Raw genomic sequence first — 12930 nt, 5'->3', positions numbered from 1 at the left:
CTACCGCCTCTCACAGAGGTGGATTAACTACGCTGATGGGAGAAGCTCTCCCATCGGCATAGCAGAGTCTTCACTGAAGCACTGTAGCAGCGTTGTAAAGTGTGTTTCTTAATACAGTTACAGATATTGTTGGCAAACACATGAATTTTTTTTTCCATACTCAGTGGACATTAACTATACTCAGGAATGCCCCTATAAACACTGGTGAGGGGTCCACAGAAATAGCTGGAAAAATAAACTATTCATAGAAATGTTAAAATGTGTTTGCTCAGAGATCTTTTTACAGCCTTCAGTCTAGTTAGCAGAGATCAGGCTTACAGCCCAGGAAATAATATTAACTCACTAATGCTACCAGGATCTAGACTGAGACCTAGTCTGAGAGGGGGAGAATTGCAGGGTTCCACACTAGGACAATAAAGCCTATAAAACTGTTATTACTAGTTTATGGGGAAACTGAAGAACAGAAAACAAAGGATTTATCCAAGGTCATACAGAATGTCTGTGGGGAAAGAAGGAATTGCAACTGGGTCTTCTGCATCCCAGGTTAGCTTCCGGATCACCCTTTCTTCCACAATAATAATCACTCCCATAGAAAAACTCATCAAAGGAGATTTACTCACATGAATTTGGAAATCTGTGTGTCAGCCATAATTGAACTTCATTATATTTTTTCCTTAAATTATTCACAGAATGCTAATCCAGAACTGCATGAGTACAGCAATGCAAATGCACAGATATAGTGTCCATTCCAAGACCTCAGTCTTCATGGTGGGGAAAGGAGCCAGTTTGTAGGCAGGTGAGAGCATGAGGGAAACAAAGTAGAAAGACAAAGGGTTCGGCTGCCTAGAGGGGTTGATAATTATGAAATAGATTTTCACCTCCAAGGTCACTATTCACCTATGGTATGAGGCCATCCAATGGCTGTTGAAGTCAATGGAGTTATGATGAATTACACCAACTGAGGATCTGGCCCTTGGTTTTAATATTCCAGAACAAATTCAGCCCTGGGACAAGGGGCCACAGCTCATAGATTTCGAGGCCAGAAGGTACCATTATGATCAGACTCCCTTATTTAGTTACACCATAATTAAGGGTAGCCTAAATTGTTTCATGATGTCACAGATTTGCCCCAGGCTTTGCCTTATGAAACAGAGTTAACATTCCTTCTACACTACAAAACAGAGCTGCATTGACTAACCTTTTCTACATTTTTTATAGATATCGTGGGTCAAATTCTAGCCAATGCAGTAAAGCTGTGTAACTACTCTCAAACAGGTGTATGTAAATACTGGGGCAGAGACCACCTTTTTGTTCTGTGTTTGGATAGCACCTATCAAAATGGGGTCTGGGGCTCTCAGATACTACCACAATACAAATAAATAATAATAATTAAGCATTAATAGAAAGTGCCCATTATCTGTCCCTAAGGCCCCCATGTAGAGCACTCCAACCTTGGAAAGCACTTTGGAGGCGGATACCGAAGGACTGGGCTGAACTGTTTTGTTCAAATATGGTTTCTTTTTGCATATGAAATGCTTTCTTAACAAGGGATGTAACAGGGCAGCTTGCCCCATGGGCTGGAGAGTTTATGGCTAAACCATCCCTGTTTACAGGGTCAGCCGCAACTGGGCTGAATACGGTGATTCCCAGGATTTAAAAAAAGAGCAAGAAGTTGCTCTAAGAGAGCAGGGGCTAGGGAAATTGTAACTCCAGAGAGCCAGCAGATGTTTGTAGGTCCCTGATTTAGCAGTGGAAAAAAAGCTGTAGAAGCAGGAGTAAGTGGGAGAAGGCCTTCAGGGGAGAAGGCCTGTGAGGGACCCTGTCCAAGCAAAGAAGATCCTGTAAAGGCCAGCTGGGATGGAGACTCTCTGTGAGTTTGTGTTTTGTGTTATTTTGGGGTTCATCAGGGGAGAGATGCTGAACTGCTTGGGGCCTAGAGGGCCAGTATGTATCAGAGGACTAAATAATCAGGACTCTTTGTGGAGTTGTTTTGAACTACCTTTGAACTGTGAGTTTTTAAAGGGTCCTGAAGAGATGGAAACAGGGAAGGTGCTTCAGAGTGACCTCTGGCCATGAACAGGTGCTTGGGGAGGTGGTTGTATGATATTACATATGGTAAGAATTATTACTGCACTGACAGGAAAAATAGGGATTTTAATAAAATTAAAAGCTCAGCTGCATAATGCCTCTGAACTAGAAAGCACACACTTCAAACACTAGGCTGCACAATATCTCTAGGTATTTAAAGGTCATGCTTTGGCTATTGAAAGGTAGCCATATATTTCCAGTCTAAACTAATCAGGTGAGTCTCACTCCTGTGCAGATGGCCAGCACAAGCTGTGTGTGCTGCTCAAGTAAAACTGACTCAGATATAATTTCAAAGCAATTATATTGACAATTACCTGTGGTTTTAAAAATAAATGAAGTAACAATGAGATGCTGCAGAAACACACTGAGAAACTTATGCAAGAATAAACTAACATTTACCTTCTCATCATAAATATTTATATACTTAGAAACACTTTGACACTCATGACAACATACATCTTTCCCAGACTTCAAATTAACAAGAAGACTAATGCAGTGGTTTCTGTTAAATATTGGTACTGAAGCCCCCAATCCTGAAAATACACTGAGCAACTTCATGCACAGGAGGAGTTGCACTGAAATCAATGGGACACCTCACTTATTGGCTGAATCAGGGCCATTTTATTTATTTATTTATTTATTTATTTGCTAGGATTGTACCATATTATCCTGTAGCTCACTCTTACTAGAGGAAAGTGTAGAACAGTATTATTATCTATAGTTAGGAGTGCCCCGTGGCATTCTTGGGTATCCTCCAGGAAAACCTTCAAAGCGTGGATTTCTGGGGGGGTAGCCAGGCATGCCATATCCTCTTGGCACTGGTGGTCGAGTCACAGCTATGTGTGGGGGCGGAGCAAGGCTTCCTCCTCTGCCATGTGAGGCATAATGAGCATTTGGGCCAGGGCCGTGCTGCTGAGAGGGGCTTCCTTCCTGTTGGTGGCTGGTCTTTTTCTTAGACTCTTTGTCACCTCGTCCTTTCTGGATACCTAAAATGTATTTAGAAAAACAAACTGAGCCATAGAACAGAGATTGCCTGTTAGAGCAGTAGGAGCAACAGAAAGCTCAGCACTTACCCGGCCAACCCCATCTCTTAGAGTGAGGTTATGGGGAATGATTCAGCAGCTCTCCCCTGAAGTTTTCCAGCCAGCCCTTCCCATCCTCCAAGACCTTAAGTAAGGAACGTAGAAGCCCTCCCCCGCATTACATAAGGCAGCACCAAGTAAGTGGAGGCAGTTTCTAGGGCTACTGGGGCAGTGAGGGTGGTGAGAGAGATGGCAAAACTCAGCAATTTCATTATAAAACTGGCCAATTTCAGCAGGGTGCACTTGGAATTCCCCACATAGCTCTGCTGATGTGCCTCATTCCTGACCTACAACCTCCCTAATATTCCAGCCCTGACTTCTCCTGCTGCCAATCATGCCAAACTGCATGCTTGTTTTGTGGCATGGAAAATGAGGACAGTAGTGCCTGAGTTAGGGTGACCAGACATCCCGATAAAATCGGGACTGTCCTGATTTTAAAGAGTTTGTCCCACGTCCTGACCAGAGTACGGTCGGGATGCCATTTGTCCCGATATTTTGTTTCCTGGTCTTCGACGGCAATCTGGCAGAGAGTCCTTCAGTCGCAGACGGTCTTTGGCGGTATTTCAGTGGCTTTGGCGGCAAGGTTTATTACCCACCGCTGAAATACTGCTGAAGACCGTCCGCGACTGAAAGGCTCTCTGCCGAATTGCCACCGAACTCCCGGATGGGTGCGTGTTTAAAAACAAACAAAAAAACCCTGCGGTGGTCCTGATATTTTCCCCTTAACATCTAGTCACCCTAGCCTGAGTGCAGAGGGGAGAGCACACCACACCCTCTTTAAGGCAGGGAGAGCTGCTACATATGCAGCCTGGGACCATGCCTACAAGGAAGTTTGGCTGACTAAGCCAGAATTCTTCCTGAGGATTCCTACTATATCATGGACTCACTGCCCACCCTCCACCCCACAGGAGCCTGGACTTAAAAAACACAACCTGGCCCTCAATATTCCAATATAAAAATTACTGTAGTATTCTGCAGTAGAACTTCGGTCTACCAAACATGTATGCACATGCTTAGTTTTTAAGCTAACACTAACATTAAGAACCTGCTTAAGTGCTTTGCTGCATTGGGGCCTAACAGTCCAAAGTAATACAGCTTGCAGTTTGTTACTACTGGATAGTTATTGAAGGAGATTGTAATATTTCTTATAAGGGATGGAGAAAGACCAATGCCATAAAGATTAAGCTGGTGGCTGCAAGCTTCTGTACTGTGGTTAATTTGCACTGTTTAATTTTCATGACTGTCCCTCTCAGGGTGTCACTGTACAGTAAGTAGAGAAGTTGAGACAGTGTATAGGGATGGTAGCAAATATATAGACATCGTCAGAGCAGTCGCACCTTGATCTGCTGCGGAGTCTTGTTTGCTTCCTTGCTGCTTGGGTTTAGTCTCAAGGGAGTTTTCTTCCATCTCCCGTGACTGTTGTGCTTTTTGTTTGTTTCTCTTTTTGTTTTCCTCAGCTTGCTAGTCAAAGGCGAGAGAAGGAGACATACCTTAATTACTTAAATCATTTCTCTACTGTTTCACAACAATAAAAAGTAACAGTTCTACCCTCTTTATGGCATCCTTACACTTTGTAGCTTCTTTTTGAGATCCAAGTTAGCTTCCTTGTAGGTTTTGGAAGTAGCATTGAGATAATAGATACTCAATCTTAATTTTAAAGGAAAAAAAATACATTCTGTTAGGTAACAATTATAAAATCTAACATAATTCTTAATAAATCCACATTACAATAAATAGGTTGTCCCTATCCTCTATAATGTGTTAATATGAAGAGTGGTTTTTACTCCACTACCCAGTCTTATTAACACTAACATTTTGACAGTTCAGTTATGTGCTCCCTCACAGGAGAAAGAAAGTACATCCCTACCTGAGATCCCAGAACAACCCAACTGAAAAATTCACTTTCCCTATTTAAGAACCCTCCTTTCAGTTACGGTGTTAAGGAGGCAGTTCCATCCAGCTGTTCTTCCATAACATGGGTGTTCTGCAAAACTGACTTGTAAAAGATGTATAATGTATTTTTAAATGCTCAACTGTTTAAAAAAATCCTTTAAACTTGCACCACAATAGGAAATTTAAGTGCTGTAGTGACAGGAAAGACAACAAGCAAAAACATGGAAAACTAGTTGATTTTTGTTCTAAATCACAATCTTTTAGCACACAAAATCACGACTACATGGCATAATTTTCTTTGTTAAATAACTGTAAGAAATTAGCACATTTTCACCCCCTACTCTCACCTAATGAAACTCTAACTGGAGATCCAGCTATGTGATGTCTTATAGTGATGTTAACAGTATGTCATGCTCTTGGTTGAAATAAGTGATTAATCTTCTCTCTGTTTTGTTGTCTCTGATTTGCCTTGTATTGTCTTTGCCTTTGTTTTGGGCCACAGTCCCCTACTGCACAATATATATAATGGGAGCTACCCATATTCTCCAGTGAGAGTCTTTCTGTATGTAGTATGATTGTCAGCAAGTCTTTGCCAAATTTCATCTCAAAATTGCATTCTGCCTGTGTAAGTTCCTTCTGCAGTTTCTATTACACTTAACTGTTTTTCACTTCCTTTTCTAAAATATTTGGCAGTATAACTGTGTGACATTAAATCATGACTGAATTTTACCCAAGAGTAAGGTGACCAGATGTCCCGAATTTTTTAGGGACCTCCTGATATTTGGGGCTTTTTCTTATATAGTCGCCAATTGCCCCCCACCCCATCCCGATTTTTCACACGTGCTATCTGGTCACCTTACCCAAGAGGTAGCTGCACTTTTGTGTGTGCTAAGTGATCCTATAAAGTGATCCTTTGTAAAGTCCTTTGGGATGAAAGGTATCAGGATTATTATTCTTATTCAGGACTGATTTATGGACAAACGTCCATTCCTAGTCCAAAGCCTCAGAAAGTGGACTTTGGACAGGGAACTTCTAGTACAAGGGGGTAGCAATCATGCCTTACTGAACACCACTTACACTGGGGTTTTAGACAAAGAATCTGATTTGGAAGCCCTCTATGTGGGTTCTTTGCTACATGCCCCCAACTCTTACCTCACACCTAGTTTAGCAAAATGATGGTAGTTCTGCTGCTTTTCACGCCTCTTTATTATTACGCAAAACCCGAGATGCCTAGGAACAGGCTTAAAGAAAGCCCTGTATCAGGGGAATAGCACTTCTGAGAGTTCAGTACTAAACATGCTAGGTTTTATGATGTGAGGTTCTGCCCAACAGACTGATTAAACTCGCTCTGCTTTGGACCCCATATATTTTGGGGGGGGGTGTTGTTTTTGTTTTTATTTGTTTGGGGTTTTTTGCTTCTTAATGATTTTTGGCACTATGGTAACAAAACAAGACAAAAATTAAGCCATGAACAAAAGAGAGAGATTGGGAAGCCTGCCCTTTGTTCAACTACACATTAATTATGATCAAGCAAAAGACTTGTGAATTCTTCAATTCCCTCAACACAAGGCAGTCAGTGTTGTACTTGACTGTGTTTCCATTGGACACCTACGGTTGTGGAGGCTTGACATGAAAGGGATTGGGTAGAGATTCATATAGGAAAGCTTTGATCTGAGTTAAGATACTGTACTTACACCATAAGCAATATGAAAGGCAAGATCAGTCCAGGGTTAGAAGCATAACTAAATACTTTCCCAAACCAGGAAGGGAAGTCATTCTCTAAGGTTTCTGAAATGACCTCAAACATTCTAGTTTTCCCACTGTTAAAAACAAAAATTAACACTGTATCACATACCTTGCCAATGCCAGTGTAGCATTGTGTATCAGCATACAACATGATTATATCAGACCAGGGCTGGGCTCAACAATAAGTTATTGTCATTCACATTATCTAAATGCTCTTTACTGAGTCTATTTTAAGAAAAACATAACTTTTTATGCATGATAACAGATTAAAGCAGCACAGAAAAAATTAAAATGGGTAGCTTGTTCATTCCTTGGGGCATAGGGCAGAGGAAATCTTACTGAAGATGTTCTAGTTTATCTAATCCTGAATTACACATGGTTTGGGATTGCAGTTACACAGACCAGTCCCCAGATGTCACCCTCTATGTCTTCTATGATCTGATTTACTAAATGAAAATTGGCAATCAGTATCACCTGCTTTGTACTAGTTCTGTGAAATCCAACCAGTTTTATGTCTCAGCAGATTTGCTGGTATTTCATGCATTTCTCCCACATAGTGACAGTGAGTGTCTGGAAAACATTTCCTGATTTGCCTATCCCCAAAGGAACTTTTAGAGCTAAGACATCAAGACTTCTGTGCCTTCAGAAGATGCACTAGGATCACTTTACTAATGTATTTTTCAAGCCATTCACTGGAAACCGGATCTCCATTTTACTGCTCCTTTTACTCTCCATTAACACATTTTTGCTAGCAGATATCAAAGACTCAAACATTTTAAAATCTAAATGTTGTGTCTAACTATTGCTTGCTTTCTAATGTAATATGTCACACTAAATGGCAAACAGAGATGCTGAAGATATCTCCCCTGATATTCCACTTCTGCAATGAACAGGGTGAAGAATAAGGCATGGGATCAGCTGGTTCTTAAATGGGCAGGTGTCCTCATAGCTATATTCCCCTCTGCTGTTACCTGCTTGCAGGAGAATGCAGGCTCATCGTTTTCACAAGCAACTAGTGATTCTGGATGCCTAACTTGAGACACCTTAAAGATTATTGAAGAGTTGGTGTTCAGCACCTTCTGAAAATTCTCTTTCAGGTGTTTCAAGCTGGGCACCCAAAAACTGAGGTGCTCACAATCACTAGTCCCTTTTGAAAATGTAGGCCACGTTATCTGGGATATTGTTTATTCTTATTTCAATGTGCATGGATTTACACACACAATTGCTGTCAACACGGACACCCTTTCTTTCCATCATTATTGAGAACTTCAAAGGATGACTCACAGCACCAGAAATATATTATCACAGTGCTACTGAATCTAACTCCCTGAAGTACTGCAGAAAGTCTCAGAAATTTGAGATGGAAAAGCTCTGTTTGGTCATCTAGTCTTCCCCTCTGCTACTGCCACATCTCTTTCTGCAGTATGTTTTCTAGTGCTTGCTGCAGCCTATTCTAAATGTTCTATCTCCCAAGCAATGAGACTGTTCTACCCTCTAACAGATCATCTCAAACAGGTAGAGCATGTATCTCTAAAGAATGGTTCTCTGTTCCTTACATATAATTTCAGACTTGATCACACTAGTATGAAACTTTATTTAAAAAAAAGAATTTCTGTCTTACCAGTTAGTGAATACTTTTCAAATAATTAATCATTTCTCATAGTTAATTCATCTTCAGAGACTATGGTCCTATGCACAAGTAAAATTAGCATAGTTTATAAAGTTCCAATACTTAGTAAGGAAGTTGGTTTTAGTTATGTCATTCACTGTACAGTAGTTATACCATGAGATAACCTATTTGTCAGGGAAGAGACGGATATAAAATGTGAAAGACCTGAATGGGCCGCAGTCAAAGGATGGTGGGATAGAGACAATAGTGTACACAGCAGGCAGAGTGGAGAGGAAGAGAATAAAGAGCAGCATGGCCATGTAGAAGTTATTGGATCTAGAGGCTTTGAAGACCCTCTCGTGGGGAACATTGCAGCACATCACAGCCCAGCACTGCAGATACATCGAGGTGTGGAGACGGAACACATTGATAGCTGGCAGGCCTGGAGCGTAAAAAGAACCCATCCTAGAAACAAACAAGAAAGTGCTCTGTAAAACTCTGCAGCCTTAGATACACCATAACTCTTCACCCACCCTGGGCTTTCATATCCCCTTGTTTTGCAGCCACACACAATGCATTTTGCAGCTTATGAAGCCTTGTTTAACTCTTTTTATTGGTCTTGGCTCTGTTTCTTCCATTGACTTCATGGCATATGGCTAAAATACTCTTTAAATCATGTCTTTCCAACTCTCAAGGCTCCCCTCCCCTCGCCTTTTTCTTTCTCCAATTGAATTTTAACAACCCAGTCAGAAAACTGTTATTGATTTCCCCCTTTCACTTTCTTCTTCTTTAAATTGTTCTTTCATTTTCAAATCCACTCAGATAGATTGGCATTCATTTATAGAACACATAATCCCAAACATTATACCCCATAATCTCTTACAGGCTTGATGAGTAGCTTGTTTTATCATAATCCAGCCAAGTCTTAATTTAATTTGCTGTTGTCTTATTAATATTTTTGGTGTCTCCAGAGCTGACATTTATTTCACTTATTCTGTTACCATGGTGTGACCGAGAGCACTCCTGTATTCACACACTACAGATTATTGTAATAATCTTTGTGTAAAATATGCCTTGTAGGGTATCATTTAAAAACTAATAACATACCGATCATTAATATTCTTTAAGAGCAGCAAAGAATCCTGTGGCACCTTATAGACTAACAGACGTTTTGGAGCATGAGCTTTCATGGGTGAATACCCACTTCGTCGGATGCATGTCACATGCTCCAAAACGACTGTTAGTCTATAAGGTGCCACAGGATTCTTTGCTGCTTTTACAGATCCAGACTAACACGGCTACCCCTCTGACACTTGACATTAATATTCTTGTGTAATGTACCTATGGAATGTGTAGTAAGAGGTATGAACATAAACTGAAATTATGATTACAATGTGTTACCAGACAAGTCTCACTAAACTGGTATCATCAAAGCTGATTAGCAGTCACTGGTCAAGTGGCCATTCTTTGGCAACAAAGGGGGCAGGAACAGATTGATCTGTATTTTAGCAAACAATAACATGGAACCTCTTGCAGAGGTGGAGTACAGGCAGCGCTGTAGCCAGAGAGATACAGGGCTGTATGTGCCTTGCCAGTGTGGACGGGGAGTGAGTTACAGCACTATAAAGCCACCACCAGCGCTGCAACTCTCAAGTGTAGCCAAGGCCTACGTTATATCAGAGTAAAACCACTGTAAAGCATAGTCAGTCCCTGTCTTTACAAGTGAGGGTTGAGAGGCATGCCCAGCAGTATATGTCAGTGCTGCCCCAATAATGGAGCGAGGGATCATTCCTGAGTCATGTAAATCACTTCACAAAGAGACTTAGCATGCTGCCCCACAGTGGTCCCAGCGCTTACTAGCTCAGTTCATGAAGACCAGAAATGAGTCTCAAACTCAGGTCTGTCATATAGCACAGCTGAACACTACCATTAAGTGATCCGTTAGTTCACACTGGCAGATTTTTTTATATATTTATTTAGGTATTTATTTATCTCTGCCGGGTTTTTTTCATAGGATACAGGGGTAAGGAAACAGCTTTTTGACTGAGAAACTCTTTGGATTTGTGCCACATTAATACATTGTTATTTTTCAATATAAAACCACAGATCAGAGTCTCCAGAATGCTCTGCTGCTCTGACAATTCACAGCAGCTATAAACCTAACTTTACAGCTGCTGTGTGTCACCGGAGCAGTGCAAAAGATAGCAGAAGATATTGCTGAATCTGGTCCCACAACCTTAGCCTGGGACTGACTCCCACTGTTACCCTAATTCTTTGCTGACTTAACTCCATTGATTTCAAGGTATCTAGTTTGATACCTATTGAGCTACACTGGCATAAAACTGATGTACTACAGTGGTGAATCAAGCCCAGCATTTCAGAAGTGACAAATATGTGAATTTCTGTGTTTCATGCTTGATTTCACAGGCAATGTGAAAAAATTCACACAGCCCTGCTGGCTAAGCTGACCTCGTATACAATCAGCTGTTAATACCATACATGTTCTCTGCCACACCTACCAGATCATGCCTTGGTTAAAGATCAGTCCCAGCACATTTCCACTTATATCAAACTCTGAATAGGAAGGCTGAAAGAAAAGGCACAAATGCTTCCATTAGGCTTGCAGATAATGTTTTAAACTGACACAGAGCTGTAGATTAAAACTGTCATCTACAATAGCAACAACATACTGGCAATGTCTTCTCAAGACCCTTCTGTTGCATATTAACAATGAGTCATGAATCAAATGAATATGACTCAAGATCAATGTGTTTCCTTCATTACAGCCTGCAATGTTTCATTATAAATCTTACTGAGCTCTTTGAAGAGGTGAAGGTACTACTGGAAAGTACAAAGAGTTCCATTCTTATTGGATATGCTTTGAACTTTTAAAACAGTGATTCATAGATTCTAAGTCCAGAAGGAACAACTGAGATCATCTAGTCTGACCTTGTGTATAACATAAGCCATAGGATTTCCCTGAATTGATTCCCATTTAAATTAGAGGATAACTCTTTAGAAAAAACATTCTATCCTGATTTAAAATTGTCTAGCAATGGGGAATCCACCACAACTCTTGGTAAATTGTTCCAGTTAACATTTGCTAATTATCTTAAATGCGTACCTTATTTCTAGCCTGAATTTGTCTAGCTTTAGCTTCTAGCCATTGATCTTCTTATCTGTTTGACTGTTAGACTGAAGAGTCCTCTAGAATCAACTTTTCCCCCCATGTAAGCAATTAGACTGTGATCAAGTCACCGTTAACCTTCTCTTTGATAAGCTAACGAGATTGCACTCCTTAAGCCTATTGCTAGAGGACGTTTTCCAATCCTTTCATCATTCTCATGGCTCTTCTCTAAACTCTTTCCAATTTATCAACAACCTTCTTGAATTGTGCACTCTAGAACTGGACATAGTATTCCAGTAATGGTCACCTTTGGGCACTTATCTAGGTATAAGTGTGTATGTATGTATTAGAGCTAGTCAGAAAATGTTTGGGGAGGTGCGCAACTAGGTGAAGGCTGGAAAAGGTTGCACAGGCACCGTTAGGAAACACCATAACCTGTGTTCTTGACTTTGCAACCTTAATGTTCTCTTAACATAGCTTTTTATATGAAATATACATGTCTATATATAGTGCTGTGATATGTATGTTGTTTAGATAGCCTTTGCTCTAAAGTAAAAGAATACTATTTTATGGATAAGTAAAGTGGATTTTAGTTTACTTCATACAGTATCAACAAAACTATCAGTTTACTACTGGTGATGATGGAAGAGGTAGAATGAACACAGCTTGATTTTTTTTTTCAAATTTAATCGTGTCAACGGGGTTGGCAGTGGGAAAATCGGGGGCAGATTCACCAGTAAATTCTGGCTGCTTTGTGTGCTCCAACAGCATCTGTAAACCTTGCTTAATTAGCTTGGATTTTGGCTGCTTTACATTACTAGGGCTGCACAAAGTATCTAGATTGCACTGGTGAATCTGGGCCCTTAACTTTTGACTTGTAAACTGAGCAAATCTCTTAAATGTGACCTTGAATTATCCATAGCTAGTTCATTTAGCTTCATCAACCAGTAAATGTATTAGTGGCACTTAGTGAATAATAATCAATAACAAAAATAAGGAATCCATTTACTCCCAAGGAAACGTTCCATAACATTCATTAACATTTTATCAGAGCATCCCATTTGCTGGCTGCCCCAGGATCACTGACAATGCATATCCCAGGCAAGTAATCAAGAGTGTGTGACTATCCTGTCAAAGTGTAGCTGTGCATGGCAGGCCTGCTCAAGTGTAAAAGGGATGAGCCATGGTATTGCTCTTTTAGTCCACACACTTAATTAGAGCTCTTGTCCATCCAACCTATGCTTTATTGAGTTATTTGTTGTTATTTTAATATACAAGAAGGTAGCTAAAAGCAATGGGGAAGCAAAAAATTGGGCAGTGGTATGAAATACTAACTGGAGCAATTGAAATGCTAAATGGCTGACTAGAACTCCTGATTCAAGCAT

The 12930-nt window shown here is 40.5% G+C and overlaps 1 protein-coding gene across 1 annotated transcript in view; it reads right to left on the bottom strand.

Annotated features, from left to right (window-relative positions):
- Positions 1-2799: 2799 nt before the first annotated feature.
- Positions 2800-12930, bottom strand: part of TMC1 (transmembrane channel like 1) — a 66779-nt gene continuing 56648 nt past the window's right edge. The window contains exons 15-20 of the mRNA XM_039542791.1: positions 10938-11005; positions 8644-8883; positions 6758-6883; positions 4739-4817; positions 4508-4631; positions 2800-3074 (exon numbers count right to left, since the gene is read on the bottom strand). Coding sequence (XP_039398725.1) covers positions 2800-3074; positions 4508-4631; positions 4739-4817; positions 6758-6883; positions 8644-8883; positions 10938-11005 — 912 coding nt within the window. The remainder of the gene's footprint in view (positions 3075-4507; positions 4632-4738; positions 4818-6757; positions 6884-8643; positions 8884-10937; positions 11006-12930) is intronic.

The sequence above is a fragment of the Mauremys reevesii genome, linkage group 6 (assembly GCF_016161935.1).
Source record: "Mauremys reevesii isolate NIE-2019 linkage group 6, ASM1616193v1, whole genome shotgun sequence".
NCBI lineage: Eukaryota > Metazoa > Chordata > Testudines > Geoemydidae > Mauremys > Mauremys reevesii.
This window is presented reverse-complemented; position numbering and strand designations above follow the sequence as displayed.